Source organism: Artemia franciscana, chromosome 20 (assembly GCF_032884065.1).
Source record: "Artemia franciscana chromosome 20, ASM3288406v1, whole genome shotgun sequence".
NCBI lineage: Eukaryota > Metazoa > Arthropoda > Branchiopoda > Anostraca > Artemiidae > Artemia > Artemia franciscana.
This window is the reverse complement of record NC_088882.1, coordinates 24,932,234-24,957,326: the sequence shown is the minus strand read 5'-3', so window position 1 is coordinate 24,957,326 and position 25,093 is coordinate 24,932,234. Positions and strand designations below refer to the sequence as shown.

The following is a 25,093-nucleotide window of genomic DNA, read 5'->3' as shown; positions in this document are numbered from 1 at the left end:
CTGTGTCCTCCAATGGCTTGAAAAAGGTAGCTGTTTTCGTCGACATCTGTGCAGTGGATTCCCGAAAGGCCTTTGACCTAATCCGCCACCTGACTGCAGGCATGAATCTCCGGGAAATGGGGGCCAAACAGCACACCCTTGGCCTTGTACTTGACTTCTTAACTGGCCAAAAATAAAAAGTCTTTGCACTCCACGAAAACGATTCAGATTCATCATGGTCAGATACTTCTTGTGGGGCCCCACAAGGCACAAAATTAGCTGGGATAATTTTCCTGGCTGTAATTAATTCCCTGCTTAATCATCACGACGACCGTTACAAGTTTGTAGATGATCTGTCCATAGAGCTCGCTTACCTGGTCGAAAACACTATCATAACAAAGCAGTTTTCAGACCAGTTATTTGATCAGCTAAAGACCGAATGCTCAAGTCATGATCTGCCCATTAACAAAGCCAAGTCGAAGATAATTCGCTTCAACCCTCTGAAGCGGAATATAGATATGCCTCTAGTCCCTTTCCCAATTGTGAACAAAATAAAAATCTTAGGAGTAACTTTCACTAGTGACTGTAGTTTCAGTGCCCATATTAATTTAACCATCCACAAGGCTAATGCAAGCCTTCAGACACTTACAAAAATGAGGCGTTTTGGGTGTGATACTGAAAGTCTTCTCCATGCCTACATGTGTTATGTTCGCCTGTTGCTCGAGAACGCGTGCCCGGTGAGGGGTCCATCTGCTATCTGCACAGCGTACCTATTACGCGACATAGAGTGCGTCCAGAAAAGAGCAGCAAGGATTATACTCCGAAACCGTGACATACCTTATGATCAAGCCCTCGCTAAATTAAATTTATCTCCACTTAAAGTCCAGCTTGAACACCTTATTCAGCAATTTGGAAAATTCCGTCCTAGCCAATAAGAGCCACCAATCAATACTACCCAAAACAGCCCCTCCCAATAGCCGAACTCAGTTACAAAATAAACTTCTACCCCCTAAAGTACGAACGAATCGTTACGCCAACTTATTGTGCCTTTCTTCACATCATTTTTTAATACTGAGCTGTAGAGTGTGATTTTTGTTTAAATGTATGATTTTTTTTTAAAAACTGAATTTAGCTATGCTATGATAGTTTTTAAATATACTGCTCTCTCTCTCTCTCTCTCTTGTTCAGAGATCACCCAAGCCAGACCATAGCAAAAGCAGCTGGTTTTCTAAAATTCTTCACGAATTTCAGAAGGTTTGGAATAAGCAAACAACTGGAAACAATTCAGAAGTGAGCCTGCAAAATGATTCTTGGGCCAATTTACAATAACTATGAACAAACCCTGAACAAACTCAATCTCCCAGCCCCAGATGAAAGGAGGTATGAAATGCTGGTGAAGTTAAGAGTTGACATCCTGAAGTCCTCAACACACCAAAAATTCACAAAAAAAGGTTGGCAACTCTGAAAGAGGGAAAAAAACCATTAAAATGCCTGCCTACACACCTGACAACAAGATTTTTCAACTCCTTTGTGCCCTACTATGTCAGGTGTTACAAAAAGTGTCTTGAAGCTGAGGTGATGGCTCATCATTTTTTTATGTTGTCTTTTTATAGTTTTCTTTTTTTGTGTTTTTGTTTGACAATACTGATGCAATTGCAGTGTGATAAAGGTAACAAATGAAGATTATTATTGTTAAGACTGATGACTTTAGGGAAATGAGTGGAAAGAATATGGTTAATCAGCCCCATGATTAAACTAGCACCAGCAGCAGACTTTTTAGGATGAGAACTGAATATTGATTCATTACCAATAGTGATTCCAAGATTTTGCTCAATATTTACAGAGGAAAGTGTGTGACATGAGAAAAAGGGTTCATTTTGCCAAAGTGAATGATATGGCACTTGACAACATTAAATTTAAGAAACATTGATCAAGCCCATTGATCAAGTAGTCCAAGATTATTTTGTACAAGGGCATGATCTTCACAGGACAAGGCTGGTTCAATGAGCTTCAGGTCATCAGCATAGAGTTAGTTTACTGCTGATAATGGAAGGAGCATCACTGATGACAATCTTAAGAAGTAAAGGACCCAAAACACTTCCCTGAAAAACTCCACTCAAAACATGCTTAGACAAAGAAAGAATATTGCTACCATAGTTGTCAAATAACTGAACACATTGAGATCAAATATAAAAAAAAAATCAAGGATTCAGAGCAAAGACTTCTCTTCAAGCTTGACACCATGTAATTTGATTTCAATTTACTAGGGACAAACTTTGTCAAAATCTATAGAAAAGTCAATCAGATCCATGTTAGCAAACACCCCAGTATCAAGTAACTTAGTGATATGGTCATATGATTCAAGGAGGTTGGTATGAACAGATCTCCCAGAACAAAAGCCATGCTGTGAGTTGTGCAAGAGATTATTTTCTTCAAGATGTCTGATAACTGGAGAAGTGATTTATCTTTCAAGAACCTTAACAACTGCTGATGTCATGCTAATTGGTTGGTAATTTTTGGAAAGGTCCCTTCTACCTTTCTTAATTAGCAGAAAGATGTAGGCTGTTTTCCAATCCATACACAGTCTGGAAAGATTTAATGATAATTTGAGCAGTAAGGAAAGAGGTTGACACAAGACTGTTTGAAATTGATGGAGTATACAAGGATGAATACTGTCTGGACCAGCAGATTTATTCAATTTGAGGAATTAAGTTCCTTTATAAAAATTGTATCATTAATCAGAATAAGTTCCATATTATGTTATACATCATACACAGGAGGTGGAGAAAAAAAACAGATGTAAATTGTTGGATGAAAATTTCAACTTTCAGCTCAGGATCAGCAACTGACTGACTATCATGCAGGATATCAGGGACTGTGCCTGAGGTTGACACAAGACTGTTTGAAATTCATGGAATATACAAGGATGAATGAGGAATGTAAGTTCCTTTATAACTATTGTATCATCAATAAGAATAAGTTCCATATTATGTTATACATCATACACAGGAGGTGGAGAAAAAAAAACTGTAATTGGAGGAAAAAACAGATGTAAATTGTTGGATGAAAATTTCAACTTTCAGCTCAGGATCAGCAACTGATTGACTATCATGCAGGATATCAGGGACTGTGCCTCCGCTATGACATTTTTGAGAAACATAACACCAGAAATATTTAGGACAATATCCATAGCCAATAGTTCCTCAAACTTTCTCTTCAACTGCTTGATAGGCTTGGTTGTCTGGTTACAAGATATTTTGAAGAGTTGATAATCTTCTGAAGTTTTCTTTTCCATGTAACAATTCTATGCTAGATGTTTTCTATTAATTAACTTACTTGTTTCAGTAGTTACAAAAGGTAGACTTTTGCCTGTTTAGCCCAAAAAATTCTGGCGCAAGACTTTTTGGCATGCAAAATTACAGTTTTCATATTTCATCAGCTCTCATCCATATCATTGGTGATAAGTTTTTCTCAATTGATATTGGCAAGTCTTTCAGAGAATAGTTTGTAACTGACATATTGTTGCTGCTTGGAAGAGGATTGTTTAGTAAGGAAAGAAAAATCTGATATAATTACAGCATGGTTGCTATTACCAACAAGTGTGGTTGTTCATTCATTATTCATCACATTCATAATAAGAAAGTCAGGATTACTAAGAATAACCACATCAAGAGTGTTGGAAACTTGACCTTACCTGATGTGAATTGGTTGTGAAATTGTTTGACTGAGGTAATTATCAGAGAGAGCAGACAAAAAAGGAGAATCTCTAGTGGAAAAACCAGATCCATCAATCCACTGGATTTCAAGAAGGTCAAAGTCCCTCAGAAGGACATGATCATAGCTTGCAAAATTGGACATCACATGTGATAACATAGCAGCCAAATTAGATTCAGAGTCCAAAGCACAGGGAGCACTGGATCTTTTATAACCAACACCCACTACAATTGAGATTGTTTGATCAAGTATTTTTTCTAAACAGATCCAATTCCATGAGTAATTAAAAAAAAATAATTATTCAGACTAACCTTTAGCCTATCTCTTACATATAAGCACTCTCCTCTGTAACATAGTGAGGAATTCAGTTTAAAAAAGAGCTGATAACCATTAATTTGGATTTCATCCAGTGATAAGGCTGACAAGATATTTTTAGGTGCAACTTCTATAATTGCTGCAACATCCACCTCTGTCATTAACATACAAAAGAAAAGTTCTGAAAGTTTATTAGGGAAACTTTTAACATGGGAACTAAGAAATTTTGTTCTTTGAGAGGATGCAGGACTAGTATAAGCAAGAGCCAAAGAACTAGAAATATTATTGGATACCATGCTATGAAATAACAAGGAAGAAACAATAAGTGAGCAAGTTACTGCAGAAGAAACATTAGAAATAGAAGCAAAAGAAAGGTCAGCATCAGACAAAGAAACATTATATGAATACTACTAGGCAGCTAAGAGACAATATTAGATGGTGTAACTCTGTAGTCACTTAACAATTTACAGGGGCAGACAGAGGCAGAGTCATCAGTTGAACATTGAAGCAGTCAGGAGATTGCTCCAACTGTCAAGTTTATGGTACAATGGCACCCTTATAAATTATCATGTCAACCTCTCCATTAGCTTTCTGGTGTTTCAACTCTTCAACCAGAGCTTTGTTTGATCTTCCTTGGGTAGTCACAATAGAAACATTTTGTACCTTTTTTCTGTATAATTTGTTTTTGTTTTTTTTTTCCTTTCAGTCAACAGCATAGAGAAAAGTACCTGAGTGTTGTTAGCTACTTGTAACTCTTTGAAATTTACTGGATGGGCACCAATATGAATTCCATAGGTAGAGACCAGATGCAGGAAAACAACATCATCAGTTTGGGGGGGGGGATTCTATATACAACAATATTCAAGTGTCTTCCAAAATGCTGATGCTCAGAAAAAGCAATCTGACAAACATCATTCTTGGTCAAGTAGGCTACAAAAAGTTTAGACAGGTTTTTTTCTAAATCTAGGAAAAGTATTTGTAGATCTTTGAAACTTCTTGCCCAAAGTATACTTTAGCCTTTAGATCTATCCCTGGAAGTTTCACATTCCTAACAGCATTCCAAGATAGCAAAAAGTAGCTTATCTAGAATTTTATCTCCTAGGCTTACATCCCTTGTTTTCTTTACGTTTGATAACCAATATCCTTAGGCAATACATAAAACCATCAGGCATTGAATTTGGACCTAGCCTTGACCTTTTGTGTTGTCAACACCTAGGCTACAAGTTTCCTGGTAGTCTTTGGTATAGATTAATTGTTGGTAAAATTCTAGTTAATTGACTTCTAGCTGTCTCAGAAAGGGTTTAGGTTAGGAAAATGAAACTTTCAGGGATGAATCTACAGACTAAAGTATGTCCTGGGAAGGTATTTTGAAGCAACTACCTCTACTCCTTCTCCCTCTAGAGGGCCCTGACCTTTGATGACCTTTAAAATATGTGTGATATAAAAGTAACACATTTCCTAAATTCTAAAAAAAAAACATTGATATGGCTCAAAATTCTACTCAAATAACAGGAATTGCATTCTCAGAACTAAAGGCAGAGAAAAAGCAACTGGTAACTGAAAATTAAGGTAAAATATTGTTTTGTCACAATTTCAATAGATGTAGACCTGTCATGTAGGCAAATTTCAGGGCCCTCTAGAGGGAGAAGGATTGGATACTTTAAAATACCTTCCCGGGACATACTTTAGCCTGAAGACCCATCCCTGAAAGTTTCATTTTCCTAACCTAAACGCTTTCCAAGATAGCAAGAAGTCAATTAACTTGAATTGCACCTAATTATTTACCAAACTTGATGTGGATATAGTTAATTCTTCGCTTTCTTGGATCTAATAGGCACCTTCTCAGCAACAAAGTTATGTTTCTTGGAAAATATTGGTATGATTTAAACTATGTGGAGCAGTGTTGTCAACGCTTCGGAAGAAAAAGTACCGCAAAACGCCCTAGAATTGTACCACTGATAAAAATTGTACCATATCCATTTTTTTGCGTGTTTTGCTACGGGGAAGACGAATTTTTTTTTTGCTACGCACAACACGTTGACGACCGGAAAAATACATTACAATAAAGAGGACAAAGTATTAGATATCTTCTTTCGAAGATATTTGGGAGACCTCCTTTCTCCTGCAGAGACGATTTTGGTGTCACTCCTCCAAATAGCTGCACACCTATTTTGTACTTACCGTACAGATAGCTCTGCTGCTTCACGCTTTATTATGACCGCAAGAAGCCAACAACAGGCTTTTAAATAAATGTGTAAAGGAAAACTTAAAACTCTAGAAGAAAAAACAAATAAAAACTACAATTCCCTCCGCTCGCTGCGTCTTGACGCCCAGTTAAATCTTATTGTACCATATTGTACCACATTTTGTAAAATGTACCAGGAAAATTGTGATTGTACCAGAATGTACCTTTAGAGGTGAAATGTACCAAAATGGTACAATTGTACCGCTATTACTACTACTACTACTAATAACTCACTGCAGCACCAAGCCGCCTGAGCCCAACACAGCTACGCACGCTCCTCCTCCAACCTAATCTATTTAAAGCCTCCCTCTTTACACCCTCCCAGGAAGTTCCCATTTCCTTTAAATCCTTATTTATGACATCCTCCCAACCCAGACAAGGACGACCTGCTTTCCGTGTAGCCCCAGACGGTTGGCCAAAAAGGACAATCTTCGGTAATCTGTCATCCTTCATCCGTAGAACGTGGCCTAGCCATCTCAACCTTTCTTTCATTATAGCCCCAGAAAGCGGGATTGAACCACACTTTTCGTACAACCTACTGTTTGAAATACGGTCAGTCAGCCGGGTACCCAGAACAATCCGTAGGCAATTTCTCTGGAAAACATCTAGTAAATTTTCATCTGCTTTTCGGAGTGTCCATGCTTCAGAGCCATATCTGACCACTGTCATCACTGTAGCTTCCAATATTCTAATCTTGGTTTGTAGGCTTATCTTTCTATTCTTCCAAACTTTTTTTAACTGTGAAAAAACACCCTGAGCTTTAGCTATTCTACTTTTAACATCTTCACTGCTCCCACCATCTTTACTAATAATACTACCAAGGTAACTGAAGCTCCCAACCTGATCAATCTTTTCGTTACCTAAGGTCACCTGTTCATCTTCACTTATTCCTAACCTTAGTGACTTAGTCTTCTTAACATTAATTTTCAAGCCTATTTTAGCACCCTGAACTCGTAAAACCTCTAAAAATTCATTCATTTTGCTCACACTTTCATCTAATATGCTTAAATCATCAGCATAATCTAAGTCCAGGAGCGTTCTTCCTCCCCATTTGATTCCATGGTCTCCAATTGCCTTTCCTGTGCTCCTTAAGACGAAGTCCATCAAAATGATCCATATAAAGGGGGATAGAACACAACCCTGCTTAACTCCTGATTTAATACAAAACCAGTTGCTAACCTCATTTCCTACTTTAACCGCAGCAGTATTATTCTCGTACATAGCGCAAATCACTTTAATGTATTTTTCTGGTATACCATATAACGATAAGACCTTTGTTAACGCTGTTCTATCAACAGAATCGAAAGCTTGCTCATAATCGATAAAACTAAGGACCAAAGGTGTTTGACAACGAAGGGACTTCTCAATTATTAACCTAAGAGTGAAAACATGGTCGACACATCCTCTACCTTTTCTAAAACCGCATTGTTCTTCCCTTAAAACTTTGTCTGCACCATGTCTCAGTCTAAAAAGTATCATATTACTCAGTAATTTGCTACCTACAGAGACCAGACTAATGCCTCGATAATTCCGACATTCACTCTTGTCACCTTTCTTATACAGTGGTTTAATTAAGGTTTTCCTAAAATCATTGGGTACTTCCCCTTTTTCAAAAATCATGTTCATAATCTTCAGTAGCTTATTCCTAACCTCAGAGCCACCATATTTAAGGAACTCATTAATCATACTATCAGCACCTGGGGCCTTATTATTTTTTAATCCTTCTAGTACTGTCGCTAATTCTTCCTCACTAAACAAATCTTCCTTCACATCCAAGGTATCACAAACTTTTTCATTTTCATCTATATCTTTTCCTGCAACTGTATCTCGGTTTAGCACATTCTCAAAATGTTCCACCCATCTTTCTTTAACTTTTTCCTTATCACTAATTGTGACCCCATTTCTATCTTTAACTGGGACTAGTCCGGATCGGCTACTCCCTTTCAATTTATTAACATGCCAGTATAATATTTTACTATTATGCCGTCTAGCCGCATCTTCCAGATCCTCAGCAATTTTATCCATCGCCTCCATTTCACATCTCCTTAGTTTATATTTTAATGCTTTCTCCACTTTCTTTACATTCCTTTTGTTTTCATACGACCTATCGCTCAGATAATTCTTATACAAACCCCTTCTACTCTCTATTAAACCTAAAGCTTTTTCACTAATATTCCTAGTTGCTGTCTTAGCACTCTTCCCTAGGACACCATCAGCAACTTCACAAATTGTTTTTCTGAAATTATTCTATCCATCTTCCACATTGTCAAATTTTAAACCCTCAAGTTTAGTACTCAACTGTTCCTGGAATTTTTTTTCTCAAATTTTCATCCTGAAGTCTACCAACATCATAACCTCCCGGGAGGGAGTTACTCTTCCGAAATTTCAGCTTTAAATTAACCTTAGACACTACTAGATGGTGATCTTTACTTTTAACATCAATAACGGCACTCCTATACACCCTAGTATCTTGTATTGATCCTGCTAGTCTTCTGTTTACAATAACATAATCAATAAGGTTTGCTGTCTTACCATCACGTGAATACCATGTCAACTTATGGGCCATTTTGTGACCAAACACCGTATTGGTTATAACTAGGTTGTTATACCTACAAAATTGCAAAAGCCTATAGCCATTACTGTTTTCTTTTCCTACACCAAAATTACCTAGGCTAGGATACCATCTATCCCTATTTCTACCAACCTGGGCATTAAAATCTCCTAGCAAAAACACCATATTTCTACCTGGTACCCTGTCTATTTGCTCCTGTAACTGTAAGTAAAATTCATCTGAGTCACTAGTATCTCCATCAGTTGGTTCAATGGGGGCATATACTACTATAACTGATACCCTAAACTTTTTGGCAACCCTGATGTGGAGTTTCATTTAAATGTTGCCGATTGTCGGAATGTGCTTAATATGAGCAAAGGATTTTGACAAAATCCTATTTGTCTTTAGCCATAGACAAAAGGAAAATAAGACTGTGTTCTGATCAGGGCGTAGCTCCAGCATCTTTATTGGGGGGGGGGGGTTAGGAGAGGAGATTCATATCTGGGGAGTCAATGAGCATGGAATATCCTAAAGGGGAAAGGAGTTTTTAGATATTTGTGAAAAATAGTAGCCTAAATATTTTTTTATAATGGATACTGAATACCTAATGAAAAAAAGTGGGGGCAGTATCCCAACTTTTGTTTTTAGGGAAGCTAAATTAATCTTGTACAGTCGTAGAAGGAATGTAAAATTAAACTGAATATTCAATATACAATGATATTGATTACTGAAAGTTCATCAGTTCAAAATTTAATTTTACTGTAATTTATGTGTGTATTTACAATGTTATAATAAGCACAAAAGAAAATATTTGTAACATAATTCGTTTTCAGTAAAGCGCCAATGACGCAGTATGTTTTAGAATTTTACAATGAGAGAAGGAGGCAAAACCTACACTCTTGTTTGTGGTGGTTTTTGAATGTTTCAAGCTTGATTTGCATGTTCAATTTAGGATTCACTTGTTTTAAGATTTATCTACTCATTTATGTTAGTACCTACTGTATGTTTGTTTGCAATGGCTGCTTATTTAGTTTTGTTCGTTTTGAGTTTCATTTATGCTTCAAAATCAAAATACTTTTTTTCGTTTTAAGCTTGGTTTCAGATTCAAATCTCAGATCTCAGTTTTAATATGGCCTTTAATTTTCTTTAGAAAACTTCTTTTTCGGAAAGATTTCTTAAAATTAATTTCTGTTTGTTTTTTATTGCCATAGTTTCAAGTTTTTGAAAATTCCTTATTTCAAAATAATTTTTTATTCGAAAAATAAATTAAAAGCTTTGGCAAGAACTAATACGATTAAACTTAATACTTGATATATACTGATATTAATTAATGAAAGTTCATCATTTCAAAATTCAATTTTACTGTAATTTCTATGTTTATTTTCAATGTTGTAATAAGTACAAAAGAAAGTATTTGTAATGTAATTCGTTTTCAGTGAAACGCCAATGACACAGTAGGTTTTAGACTTTACAGTGAGAGAAGGAGGCTAAGCCCAAGCTCTTTGAGATTTTTGTTTGATTCAAGCTTGATTTGTATATTCAGTTTAAGCTTTACTCGTTTTAAAATTTATTTATTAATGTATATTAGTGCTTGTTATAATTGCTTATTTAACTGTTATGACTATTTATTTATTCATGTTCGCTTTGGGTTTCATTTATTCTTTAATAGTAATTTGTGGTTGTTTTGAGTTTGAGCTATTGTAAGTTTATTATGGCCTTTACTATTCTTTGGAAAACTGCTTTTTTATAAAGTTTTTTTGAATTAATATCTATTCGTTTTGATTGCCAAAGTTAAGTTTTTCAGTTCTCCTTATTTCAAAATAATTTTTTATTCGAAAATAAATTAATAGTTTTGGCAAGAGCAAATAAAATGAAATGAATATTTGATATATAATGATATTAACTGCCGAAAGCTCAGCATCTATAGTATTTGTTTCACCCAAGGCCAGAATTAAAGCTTTAACGCCTCTAGGCCCGAGCGTTTTTGTAAAATCCTCGTGGAAATTCCAAAACTTCGGGAATAGTGAAAGCCGCAGGGCCTAGTGGGCCTATTGGTAAATCCTGGTCTGGTTCCACGGTAATTATCATTTATTTTCAATGTTGTAATAAGTACAAATTTTTGATTTGTCTAGTATAATTTTTAAATTTTTACAAGGTGTAAGAAGGTTTTTTTAAATTGATTTTTCTTCGTTTTTTGATTGTAAAAGGTTTCAACTAAAAAAAATTCTTTTTTTCAAAATAATTTTTTTTCAACATCAAACTTTCTTCAAAGTATTAAAACTAGTTTCAAAGTCAAAAAATCAAAGTAAAATGTGTCAAAGTAAAGAAAGCATCGAAGTAAACAAAGCATATTAGTAACAGTATGCAACTTGCATAAATTACTGCCCTTGCACCGCAAATTGAAGTTACCAAGTAAATCACTAATTTATCAAAGTAATCAAAAATTTCAAATTAACAATAATTTAGTTCCGTAGCTCAGAGCCATTTTCCTGGGGTTGGGGGGGGGGTCAATCCCGGAAGCATAGTTATTTGGCCTTTAAACTGTTTTGAACTAAATAGGTATCTCCAAATTTGACCAGATGCCCTTTGGGAAAGTAGGGCGTCGACTAGTTGCCCATTGATCACTTTTAATTCTTGAAAAAGAGCTTCAAATTCCGATCAAATGAGCCCCCTCCAAAGTTAATACGACCACCCCTTCCACAAAAACTTTATATTCTAATAATGGACAGCCTATGTAAGTTGCAATACTTGCCGGAGGGCAAGGGAGGATTTCTCAACCCCTAAGTTATAATAATTTGAATTTTGGACTATTTTCAACAAAATAGCTATTTCAAAATTTTTATAAGATGCATTTGAAAAAAAGGCACAAGATTTGTTATATTTTTTTATCAATTTCAATTCTTCAAAACTTACGACTTACATAAGTTACAATTCTTGTCCCGGATGCAATGGAGGATATATCAACCCCTAAGTTATAGTAATTTGAATCTTAGACTATTATGAATAAAACGGCTATCTCAAAATTTTTATCCGATGCATTTGGGGAAAAAGGCAAGAGGGAGGGGGTCGATGTCCTCCGATCACTTTTATTGACTCTTCAAAAGGTGACTAGAACTTTCAATTTCCGATCAAATGAGCCATCTCTGAAGTTTATACGACAAATCCTTACATAAAACCTTATATGCCCCCCCAGCATAGCTTACAACACTTCCCCCTGAGCTCTAGGGGGCTATGTCGACCCTGGAGTTTTGTTATTTGATCTTTAAACTGTTTTGAACAAGATAGCTCCAAATTTTGATTGGATGATTCGGGGAAAAGGGCCTTGGGGGGGGGGGCTAGTTGCCGTCTGATGACTTTTTACTCATAAAAGGGCACTAGAAATGCTGATTTACAATCGAATGATCCCCTTTCAAAGTTTATACGACTATTCCTTTCAAAAGAACTTTATGTGCCCCCAGGGCACATTTTATAACACTTGCCGCCGGATTCAGGGGACTGTTTTAGCCCTGGAGCTTTTGTTATATTATCTTCGTTCTATTTTGGACAAAATGGCTAAATACAAAATTGACTGGACACAATTGGAGAAAACAAGGTTGGGAGGGGGGCAGTCACCATCGGATCAATTTTGACTCTTAAAAGGGGAATTAGAACTTTCAATTTCTAATCATTCGAGTCACATCCAAAGTATATGCGACCACCTTTTCCATGAAAACCTTATATAGCCCCGTGACCTAAGTTACAACCCTTCCCCGGGCTCTGAGGGGGATGGGTATGCTGACAACAAATTTTTTGTTATCTGATCTTTGGAGTAGTTCAAACAAATAGGCTAGCTAAAAATTTTGATTGGATGCATTTGGGGAAACAGGCGGTGTATATGTGTGTGTGTGTGTGTGTGGGGGGGGGGGGGTTTAGATGCACTCCTTTCGCTTTTGACTCATAAAAATGTAAATATAAATTTCAATTTCTAATCAAATGAGCCAGCTTCGAAATTTTACGACCACCCCTCTCCCACAAATCTTATACGCCCCCGGAGCATAGCTTAAAACACTTATCCCCAGAATCCGGGGGTTATGTCAACCCTAGAGTTTTGTTATATGATTTTTGAACTATTTAAAAAAATATCTATATCAAAATTTTTATCATATGATTTCGGGGGAAAAGTGCGTAGGGGAGGCTAGTTGCCCTTGGATCTCTTTTGACTCTTAAGAAGTGAACCAAAACTTTCAATTTCCAACCAAACAAGTCCTCTCTGAAGTTTTAGCACCCCTTCTAAAAGAACCATATATACCTCCAGGGCATAACTTACAACGCCTGACCCCCCCCCCCCACCTTAGGGGGCTATGTTGACACCGGAGTTTTTGTTATCTGACCTTTGAACTATTTTTAATAAAATAGTTATATCAAAATTTTAACCGGATCTCTTTTGACTCTCAAAAACATTTTTAGCTTTAAAGTTTGCATTTTAATATATATATATATATATATATATATATATATATATATATATATATATATATATATATATATATATATATATATATATATATATATATATATATATATATAAATAAGTTGTCTGTGGATGTGTGGGTCTGTCTGTCGGGTGACGTCATGTTTGTGTGTTGACTGACGTCATGAAGTTAGTTGTCGTCATTTTTGTTATGACAGTGACGTCATTAAAGATATTTAAGACACGCGTTCACGTAGAAATCTATTAATGTTTAACTGTAAAATGACTGATGAACTTACAATGGCAACAGCCGAGGAAGATGCTCAAAGAGTCTATGCCAAAGAACTTGCTGCTGATAGAGAAAGTAAGAAAGCGTGCCGAGGAATCAAAAGAACAGCAAGGAAACAGGCTTGAGGCTGATAGAGAAAGAAAGAACAGAAAGCGTGCCGAGGAACTACCAAAGCAACGCGAAACCAGACTTGCTGCTAAAAGAGAAAGTGAAAAAAGAAGGTGTGCCGAGGAACTACCAGAGCAACATGAAACCAGACTTGCTGCTAAAAGAGAAAGTGAAAAAAGAAGGCATGCCGAGGAACTACCAGAGCACCATGAAACCAGACTTGCTGCTAAAAGAGAAAGTGAAAAAAGAAGGCGTGCCGAGGAATCACAAGAACAGCAAGAAATCAAGCTTGCTGCTGATAGAGAAAGTAAGAAAAGAAAGCGTGCTGAGGAATCAGAGCAACCTGAAAGTTATCACCTGGCATTCAGGTACAGCCCAGTCGATGATTATAGCTTGAGTAGATGTGTTCAAATCGGGACTATGTCTAAAATTTGTCCCTATTGCAAGGCCTTGAAATTCAATGGTGAAACAATGGGAATGTGTTGCGCCTAAGGAAAAGTTAAACTTCCTCTATTGGCTGCACCACCAGAACCATTGAAGACTTTCCTCACTGGAACTACGTCAGAATCTAAGCGTTTTTTGTCACAAATCAGAAAATATAACTCATGTTTCCAAATGACGTCGTTTGGAGCCCAAATCGAAAATCCAGATCAATTTATGTCTACTTTCAAAGTAAAAGGGCAAATTTATCATAGAGCAGGGTCCCTTCTACCATTCTCAGGCGAGAATCATAAATTTTTACAATTGCACTTCATCAGTGATAGAAATTCTGAATTGAATGCACGTTGCGAAATTTCTCCCAACGTTGAAAGGACAATCGTTTCCCAATTGCAACGTCTTTTCCACGAAAATAATAATTTAGTGCGTCTGTTCAAAACAGCCATCGATTTGATGCCTACTGATACGCATAAAATTGTTATTTCCGCTGACAAAACGCCTCCTGGCCAACATGTGCGTAGATACAATGCTCCAACTATCGACGAAGTGGCAATCGTTATGGTCGGTGATTAGTTTTTACCTCGAGATATTATTCTTCATAAGCGAAACGCTCAATTGTTAAGAATTGCTGAAACTCATCGATGCTACGATGCCCTACAATATCCTATCATTTTTTGGGATGGAGCCGACGGCTATCACTTTAATATTAAATTGATGAATCCAGTCACTAGCAAAGAAATGAATAAGAAATGCAGTGCAATGCATTATTATTCCTATAGACTAATGATTCGGCAGGATGAAGAAAATTATATTTTAAAATGCCGTTAATTGCTTCACCAATTCGTCGTTGATATGTGTGCTAAAATTGAATCAGAACGTTTGCTATATATCCGCCTGAATCAGACCAAGCTCCGCTATGAACAATACATTCATTTGCAAGATGCAGTTACAAATGACGGTAATACCACAAACGTTGGAAGATTAAAAATTTTACCTTCGTCATATGCTGGCAGTCCCCGTCATATGCATGAATATGCTCAAGATGCTATTGCGTATGTTCGTCTCTATGGTCGTCCAGATTTATCTATTACATTTACATGTAATCAATCTTGGGACGAGATACTGCAGCTTTTACTTCAAGGACAATCGACGGTTCATAGACATGACATTACGGCCCGTTTCTTCCGGCAAAAGTTGAAATCACTGATAATTTACATAGTAAATTTTGAAGTGTTTGGGTCAGTGCGATGCTGGATGTACTCAGTGGAATGGCAAAAACGAGGTTTGCCACACGCACATATACTAATCTGGCTACATAAAAAAATTACTTCGAACGAAATTGATGATGTGATTTCCGCTGAAATACCTGATGAAAATGTCGATAAGGGGTTACATGATATTATTGTAAAAAATATGATACATGGACCTTGCGGTGCACTGAAAGAAAATTCACCATGCATGGCCAAAGGAAGGTGCACAAAGCAATATCCTCGACTTTTAGTATCCAACACAATTACTGGCAATGATGGCTACCCACAATATAGAAGAAGATCTACTGAAGATGGCGGTAAAACAGCAATAATAAAGAAGCGTAACGGTAACACCATCGAAGTAGATAACCAGTGGGTTGTTCCATATTCCCCATTATTATCAAAAACATTTAATGCACACATAAACGTTGAATACTGTAACTCCGTAAAGGCAATCAAATACATATGTAAATACGTCAACAAAGGCAGTGACATGGCAGTTTTTGACTTGCAGCCCGAAATCAAAGATATCGACGAAATCGTATAATATCAGGCTGGAAGATACATAAGCAGTAATGAAGCTGTTTGGCGAGTTCTTTCATTTCCGATACATGAACGTAGTCCAGCTGTTGTTCACTTAGCGGTACATTTACAGAATGGTCAACGTGTTTATTTCTCGGAAAACAACGTGCAACAAAGAGCCCTGAATCCACCGGATACAAAGTTAACCGGTTTCTTTTCGCTTTGCAAAAATGATTCTTTCACAGAAAAACTGCTGTATACTGAAGTGCCTTCGTATTACACATGGAATACTAAAAATAAAGTATTTGAACGTCGAAAACAGGGTAAGTCAGTCGACGGCCAACCTACCATCTTCAAAGATACCACGATAGGAAGACTCTACACCGTTCACCCCAATCAACATGAATGCTTCTTTCTACGCCTGCTTTTGGTGAATGTACCCGGTCCGATATCCTTTGAGTATTTGAGAACTGTAAACGGTACTATACATGACACTTACCGTAGTGCATGCCAAGCTCTGAATTTATTGGAGAATGATCAACACTGGGATAACTGCATCAATGACGCGTGCGAAACGTCAACTCCAAGTCAAATTCGTGCATTGTTTGGCATCATTTTAACAACTTGCTCTCCATCAGCTCCTACAGAGTTATGGGAAAAATATAAGTCAAAAATGTCCGAAGATATACTCCATCGAAAACAGTTAGAGACGTCAGATATGACTTTTGATTTTACATCAGAAATTTATAACTACACTTTAGTTATTATAGAAGATTTGTGCGTACGTATGGCAAACAAACCTCTTCAGGATTTGGGAATGCCTTCACCTAACCGTATCGCTGCTGTTTCGACATGTGTAGAATTGGATCGTGAACAAAGTTACAGTACGAGTGATCTATTGTCGTATGTACAAAATAACATTTCCAAGTTAACGTCGGAACAAAAAGACATTTATGATACGATAATGCATTGTGTCGATAACAACGTTGGAGAAATATTCTTTTTGGATGCGCCAGAAGGTACTGGTAAAACGTTTGTGATAAAACTGATTCTGGCATCAATTTGATCAAAAAATGATATAGCGTTGGCAATTGCGTCGTCTGGAATAGCCGCAACATTGCTGCCTGGTGGAAGAACTGCTCATTCCGCTTTGAAATTGCCTCTGAATTTGTATTCTACAGAAACTCCCACGTGCAATATTTCCAAATCATCTGGGATGGGTAAAGTATTGCAGCAATGCAAACTTATTATTTGGGATGAGTGCACAATGGCACACAAAAAATCGCTCGAGGCTCTGGATCAATGCTTGAAAGATTTGCGAGGGAAGTCGAAACCCTTTGGCAGCTTATAATATTGCTTGCGGGAGATTTCAGGCAAACATTACCTATAATACCTAGATCAACTCCTGCAGACGAAATTACTGCTTGCCTGAAAAATTCTAATTTATGGGCACACGTAAAAACATTAAAATTAACTACAAATATGCGTGTTCGATTGCAAAACTATGACTCTGGTCAAACATTTTCAGATCAATTGCTGGCAATTTGAAACGGAAAGCTCCCAGTAGACTCAATTTCAGGACGTATGCAACTACCTGATGATTTCTGTAATTTAGTGACGTCCAAAAATGAATTGATTGAAAAAGTATTTCCGAATATTCTAAACAATTATAAAAGTAATAAATGGCTAAGTGAAAGAGCGATTCTTGCACCCAAAAATATAGACGTCCACGAAATCAACAATATTGTTTTGACCAAGATTCGAGACCAGGCAGTCCTTTACAAGTCAGTCGACACAGTTTTGGAACCAAATGAAGCGGTTAATTATCCATCTGAATTTTTAAATTCCGTGGATCTTTCAGGGTTTCCACCACACGTGCTACAACTAAAAATAGGCGTACCAATAATACTTTTAAGAAATATCAACCCACCTAAGCTTTGCAATGGCACGCAACTTGCCTTAAAAAAAAAAACAATACAAAACCTAATAGAGGCCACAATCTTGACAGGGCCTTTTGAGGGTGAGGCTGTTCTTATTCCTCGCATTCCCATGATTCCAACGGATCTGCCTTTTCAATTTAAAAGATTGCAATTCCCAATTCGATTAGCATTTGCAATCACCATTAACAAAGCTCAAGGCCAATCATTAGAAAAATGTGGTATATATCTTAATACTGATTGTTTTTCCCATGGACAATTGTACGTTGAATGTTCGAGGGTCGGTAAACCTGACAATCTATTTATATGCAGCGACAATTGGACAGCGAAGAATGTTGTATATTCGCAAGTTTTACGCAGTTAATTTGTATTTTATCTATCTATATAAAAACTAGTTGTGTGTATGCATGTTTGTTTGTTTGTAAAAAGAACTTTTGCATATGACGTCATTATTAGTACATAAGGCTTTGTATATGCACAGACAATGGGAAAGCCAAGAATGTTGTATATTCGCAAGTTTTACGTAGTTTGAAACACATATATAAATCTATCTTTATTCACAGGTGGGACACAGGGACACAACTACAATGGCGCGTAACGACTTACGCTTTCGTGGGGGCTTGGGGGGGCGCAAAGCGCCCCACCAACTAGGTGTTGGGGTGGCGCGAAGCGCCACCCCAACAGCTAGTACATATATATATATATTATTGTTGTTCTAACTCTTGCATAATGCAACACATAAAATTGTAAAACTGCATAAAAATAATTTTTATATATCTCCGTTTACCTCCTATAAAGTGTTTTCTGATTTCGTTTTCAACCTTAAAAATAAATATATGGTTTAAAGCACTTTTCTTTATTTACTTATCCGAAAATTTTTATTTATTTAGATAAATATAGCTCCAGTCCCAATTGAAATTCCATCACAGACTGCGGATCATTTCTTTGCCTTTCGGGAGAAGCTTATCTTGAATGCATAAGGGAAACGTCTTTGCCCAGGGAAACTTATTCAGATTCTTGATCTGATCCGTAAATAAACAGTCCATTCTTTTTTGGGATTATTGGAAAAAAGGAAGCAGAGTTTGAAGGTTCTCATTATGATGAAGCGTCTATTAAAATTATTCTTCCTTAAAGTTGTGACCTAATTAGATCGTTTTTGTGGCTAGAAATCTCAATATACATGTTTTGAGAAATAGTTCATCTTTCTTTTCCGGGATCTAGTAATGAGGAGAAAAAGAAGCATCAAGAGGTGGTAGGTCAAAGCTGTCATCAAAGGGAAATCCATGCGTTGTGTTTTGGAAGGATAAAGGAGAGCATATCCAAGGGGTGATAATTCTCGATAGTTAATGGGCTGCCAGCCATGAGCGCAACAGCCGAGCGTCATCCATATCTATTCCAGTGAAAAAAACGTCTCCGGTAGCATGCTAGTCATGTCCGTGTTCCATTAAAACAAGTTTTAAAACTTAAGAGTTTAAAAACTTTCTGAAAATTGAGGATGAAAAGACTCGCTACATGCAAAAAAATTCTTTTCAAGAAGTCTACTTGATTTCCTAGAAATAAGGTCTCTTAAACCCAATATGACCTATTCTATATAATATTTACGCCAAAAGTACAGAGAAATGCAATATATTGATGCACCTCTTTCTTGGTCCTAATTCTAGCCCCCTGAATCTTCTATTTAATCGTGTCACGATGAAGCAGAAGAGGGCGATGAAAACATGTTTTAATGGAAAAGGAACATGATTGGCGTGCTACCGAAAGCGTTTTTTTTTTATTAGAATGTATATGTACCATTCTGATGTATATAGATTATTGTAGTTTTTTAGTTGGTATTGAAAGGAAAAAAAAATAAAAATAGAAAAAAAACTTTCAAGTAAATCATTTTTCTAGCTTGTACTAGCATAGCTTGTACCAGCATGTACTTGTCATAAACGAACTATAGCTGGCTGATTCTCACTGCAGTAATTGAGGATCTCTTAGCTGTGACAACCAGACCCATCGTTGAGATGACGTGGTTGACAGCCCAAGAACCTACCTAGAGCTACTACCAATTTCATACGTTCTCTTTAATCTTTCCAAAATACAATGTATTGGTTTTCATTTGAGGATGTCTTTGACCTATTAGCTATTGGTCCTTCTTCGCTTGATGCTTCGACGTACATCGTCGAGTGTAAATTTATGAATATGAAATATGAAGTAAACTATTTTAGTCTAATCTATATATATAAAAATAAGTTGTCTGTGTGTGGATCTGTGGATGGATCAGGTGACGTCATGTTTGTCCGCATATGACGTCTGAATTATTTCACACTAATACAAAATAAGAAAAAAAACTAAAAAAGGTAAAAACTAAAAAAAAAACTAAAAAAAAAAAAAAACTAAAAAAGCTAAAAATCTAAAAAAAACTAAAAAAAGGTAAAAAACTAAAAACTAAAAAACCTGAAAAAACTAAAAAAAGGCAAAAACTACAAAAAAAACTAAAAACTAATAAAAAAACTAAAAAATCTAAAAAACTAAAAAAACTAAAAAAACTAAAAAAAGGTAAAAAACTAAAAAAAAAACTAAAAACTAAAAAAGAAAAAAACTAAAAAAAGGAAAAGACTGAAAAATAAAAGAGAAAAAGAAAACTAAAACAATATGAATAAAAATACAAAAAAATAAAAAAGATAAAAACTACAAAAAAACTAAAAAGAAAAAACGAAAAAAAAACTAAAAAAGCTAAAAAAATAAAAGAAGCAAAAATCTAAAGAAGGTAAAAACTACAAAAAAAAAGAAAACAAAATAAAAAAATCTAAAAAAGCTTAAAAACTAAAAAAAAACTAAAAAAAGAAAAAAAACTAAAAAAAAAACTAAAAAAAGGAAAAAACCATAAAATAAACTAAAAACTAATAAAAAAAAGGAAAAAACTGAAAAATAAAGGAGAAAAAGAAAACTAAAAAAATATAAATAAAAATAAAAAAAACTAAAAAGATAAAAACTTCAAAAAAAAACTAAAAAGAAAAAAGAAAAAAACTAAAAAACCTAAAAAAAGGTAAAAACCAATAAAAAAAAACTAAAAACAAAAAAAGGGAAAAATTAAAAATTTATTTCATCATAAGTTTTCAACTGACGAAATTACATACCGGGACATCGGGACACAAATGACGACCGGGACACCGGCACATAGGGAATATGAATGACGACACTCAAAGAGAAAGCGACCGGGACAAAAGGAATGTTTGATTAGCAATCAACAAAGCACCGGGACACAAATGACGACCGGGACACAGGGAGTATAAATGACGACCAGGATATAAGTAAAAAAAACTAAAAAAACTAAAAAAAAGGTAAAAACTACAAAAAAACTAAAAAGAAAAAAAAAAAAAAACTAATAAAAAAACTAAAAAATCTAAAAATCTAAATAAACTAAAAAAGAAAAAAAATAAAAAAGGAAAAAAATAAAGGAGAAAAACAAAACTAAAAAACGAATGTATATACAGACCGGGACACCGGAATACAAATGACGACCGGGACACAGGGAATATAAATGACGACCGGGACACAGGGACACAACTACAACGGGGACGCCGGGGGGCACAGGGGGATATAAATGACGACCGAGACACCGGGACACATGGAATATAAATGACGCCCGGGACACTCAAAGAGAAATCACATACTGGGACACCGGGACACAAATGACGACCTGGACACAGGGACAAAACTACAAAGGGGATGCCGGGGGGCACAAGGGGATATATAAATGACGATGGCGACACAGGGAATGGTAGATTAGCAATCACCATCAACAAAGCTCAAGGGCAATCATTAGAATCATGAGGTATAGATCTGAATACGGATTGTTTTCCCATGGACCATTATATGTTGCATTTTCAAGAGTCGGTAAACAATCTATTTATATGCACAGACAATGGGACAGCAAAGAATGTTGTATATTCGCAAGTTTTACGTAGTTAAAAACATATATATATATATATATATATCTATATTCACAGGTGGGACATAGGGACACAACTACAATGGCGCGTAACTAATATGGCGCGTAACGACTTACGCGCACGGGGGGGCTTGGGGGGGGGGCGCGAAGCGCCCCCACCAACTAGGTGTTGGGGTGGCGTGAAGTGCCACCCCAACAGCTAGTTAAACATAAAAAATTATTTTCTGAGGGATACTTTTCTGCTGGGCAGGGGGAATAATCCTGACAACCTCTCATTTAGTTAGACAGATTACGCAGACAGATTATTGCGATGCACACTAATAGCTTTGGTTTCGCGCTAAATTTAGCAAAAGTCGATGGAGGGTGGGATTTGCTGTGGAGACTGGGGAGGAAAGGTAATTGTGAGGAAAAAATTTGAAAGTGTCCCAAATCATAAATGAATTGGATATGCCCCAAGGGGAGGGCTAAGAGGCCCCTCTCTTCCCCATTTTGAGGCCATTCTCGGTAGAGGATAAAGGAAATCGCACTTTTTTATTGCTTAAAAATTTATGGTCTGATGGGGTTACTTTGCAAACAAATTTTACCGACTTTTTGGTCAGCCTGAAAATTATCAAATTCTACATGAATTTGAATATTCACAACAACATAAAAACACAACTACTCAAGGAGCTTAGTTTAAACATGTTAAGGCCCTTAAGTAAGAAATATCATTTTCAAAAATCTGAAGTGATTGCTTCTCAAACAAAGTAATAGTTATCTATCAGAAACACCACACTTAGCACTAATTTTCATGTTGCGATGACGGCAAGGTAAATAAAAGAATAACTTACAATAATGAAAAAAGACAAACCATTGTTTACTGCCCAACAGCGTTTTCCTATCTTTGCCTCAATGCCCATGCTTCTATATTCTTAAATGCTGAATTTCATTGATTCAATTTCTTTTGTAGATTGGTAAGTTATACTATGCTAAGAGAGGTGGGAAAGGTACTTACGCCTAAAATAGAAAATTTATTTCTAAATCTAATTGTACAGAATAAATAGAAAAGAAACTTTTTTATTTAGAGCTCAAAATGTGAGGCACCATCATAAAACTAAATGAGTTTATGGTGGAATCCTGTAGTGGATTCGTGAGAGCCGCTAAGAATTTACTTGACTCACTGAGGTTTTCACCCAAAGAACAGTCGCTTCCATTGCTCAGGGATATCTTAAATACCTATGAAAATGATGTCATGTCCAGCAAAGCTGGATCATCACCTTTCAAGTATTTAGACAGGCATAATATGAGCTGCATCTTAACTATCTATCTAGACAGATTAAGGTTAAAAATGCTGATAGCAGAAAACTAGTTGGAGGTCCTTGAACAAGCAGCAGAGGTTATCGGTTGATGGACGGAAAAAAAATGGTATTTATTTTTGCAAAAATAAAAGTAAAAAATAAAACATTGCAGCATATATTACCTTTTGAGGATCAGAAACTTGCTTTATGAATCGGTATAATGACAAGTACTCATAAAGTAAGGTAAACCTCTATCAATTTTTTTTAACCAAGTTCTATAAAAATTAATTACGTTGGTACCCATGAAAGAAAGCAGCTTGTATGAAAACCTGGTTTAAGGTCTATGCTGTGATGTAAACAATGAAAAGAAATAGAAACCATTAGAACAAAATTCACTACTGCTCAATGAGCTTGGTTTGGTTGTCGTTAGTTAAACAAAACCTGTCGTTAGTTAAATTCGAACATCTGACGCGATTGCTTCTCAAACCCATTTTTTTGGTTATTCCTAAAATTGGGTCTTATGTGCCCCAAATGGAGATTCGTGGGGTGAAAAATTGGGATAGCAGTTTAGAATGTTGGAACTCAAAAGCATCTAAACTCTCAATAGTATCTTGATAACTCTGGCTCTCTAGGAAATCAAATAAACTATCTCAGCTCTGTTTCTTTTCTTAATTTAGTTCCAACGTGTGAAATGTTTTAGAAATTTTGTTTTGAAGCAGCCATGAATATGTTTTAGCAAACATAATTCATTTTGTTTTTATGGCCTCATATTTTTTACTTTTGGGGACGGTTAAGAAGAGGTAAATCACTGAAAATTTGCCCCAGATTATTCGACTATATTACTGAATTATTTTCCACCAAAATAAAGGTTTTTGTAAATTAGTATTCCGTTGGTAAAGTGCTTTTCACATCTACGTACTATCCGCCTATCTATATTACTTTATTGATTTTCATGGGCACTAAAATTAGCACTAGTTTCATCACAGTAACTTCATAGAAGATGGCGCTTACTACCGAGGCCATGCCCGGAAACCGAAGGACCGACTTTAATTTTACCAGTTTTTGTCGTCAGGACCGGAGCTATTGCTTGTGCTAAGAAAATAAATTTCTTTAAAGTGAGAGTCTTTATTATTCGGTACTTTCAAATCAAAATTATTCCAATAAATGAGGATTTTTAATTTAACCGATATATCCGAATATTCTTGCTATGTAACCAAGTTTAGGTAAAACGGAATAAAATAAACACACTCTTCCAAAAGTCAAAATACAAAGTTATTCAATACAAATAAAACTCCCAATAAAATCAAAGAGTTCAATTGTTATAAAAATTCTAAAATCTCTTATCAGTGACTTTGAAATAACGCTCAAAACAAGATTTGGTAAAATCACCCACGCGAGTTTTTGTTTGCTAGTAGGCTAAACTAACAGGGTTTTTCTCATTCTTTCTTTGTCTTGAATATTTACCCGCATGGAGAAAAAAACCTCATTTTGAGAAAAATTCTTTCGAATTTTTGAAGATAAATACGTTTTCCCTCTTTCGAAAAACTTGCCGCAAAAAAAAAAACAACAAACAATTATGCATTCTCACCAAACAAAAATAAGAATTACGAAGCATATTTTGTAACACAATCGTATCTATAGAGAGACAATGCAAAAAGAGAAAAAAAAAATGGATCATTAGATAGAACAAAAAGCAATTAGAAAAATAAAATTTTCTCCCAAAGACTTATCCAACCATAATGACTAACTGCCATTTCAAGGAATGTTAGTTAATAGATCCAAAAAGGGAATTTTTTGTTAAGGTAGCTGGAAAGACAATATTATAGAACTGTCTACATAGGCTCCATAAAAAGAATTATACAACCGGAAAAGAGGACAACCTACTTAGTCATTAACTTAACGAGCCAAGAGACATATGCCCGTGACTGATAGTGGCAGCAATTCATCAATTCTTCCATCAGGAATTTGGACCTAACCTTGTATATAAATGATAGTAATATTAATTATTTATTCCATAACCAGGCGTACAGACAGTTAGTAAAAGACGAGTTAAAATAGAACTAAAAATAAAACAAACTAAA

The 25,093-nt window shown here is 35.8% G+C and overlaps 1 protein-coding gene across 4 annotated transcripts in view; it reads right to left on the bottom strand.

Moving 5' to 3' along the window:
* The window catches only part of LOC136039951 (mitochondrial Rho GTPase-like), a 72,237-nt gene extending 49,588 nt beyond the window's left edge, over positions 1-22,649 (bottom strand). The window contains exon 1 of one of the 4 annotated variants that reach the window (XM_065723957.1): positions 22,586-22,649. In XM_065723957.1, coding sequence (XP_065580029.1) covers positions 22,586-22,634 — 49 coding nt within the window. In that variant the 5' untranslated portion in view covers positions 22,635-22,649. Of the gene's footprint in view, positions 1-5,781; positions 5,935-22,585 lie in introns of those variants that run through there. The other 3 variants (XM_065723958.1, XM_065723960.1, XM_065723959.1) reach the window with 3 other exon arrangements.
* Positions 22,650-25,093: the final 2,444 nt, after the last annotated feature.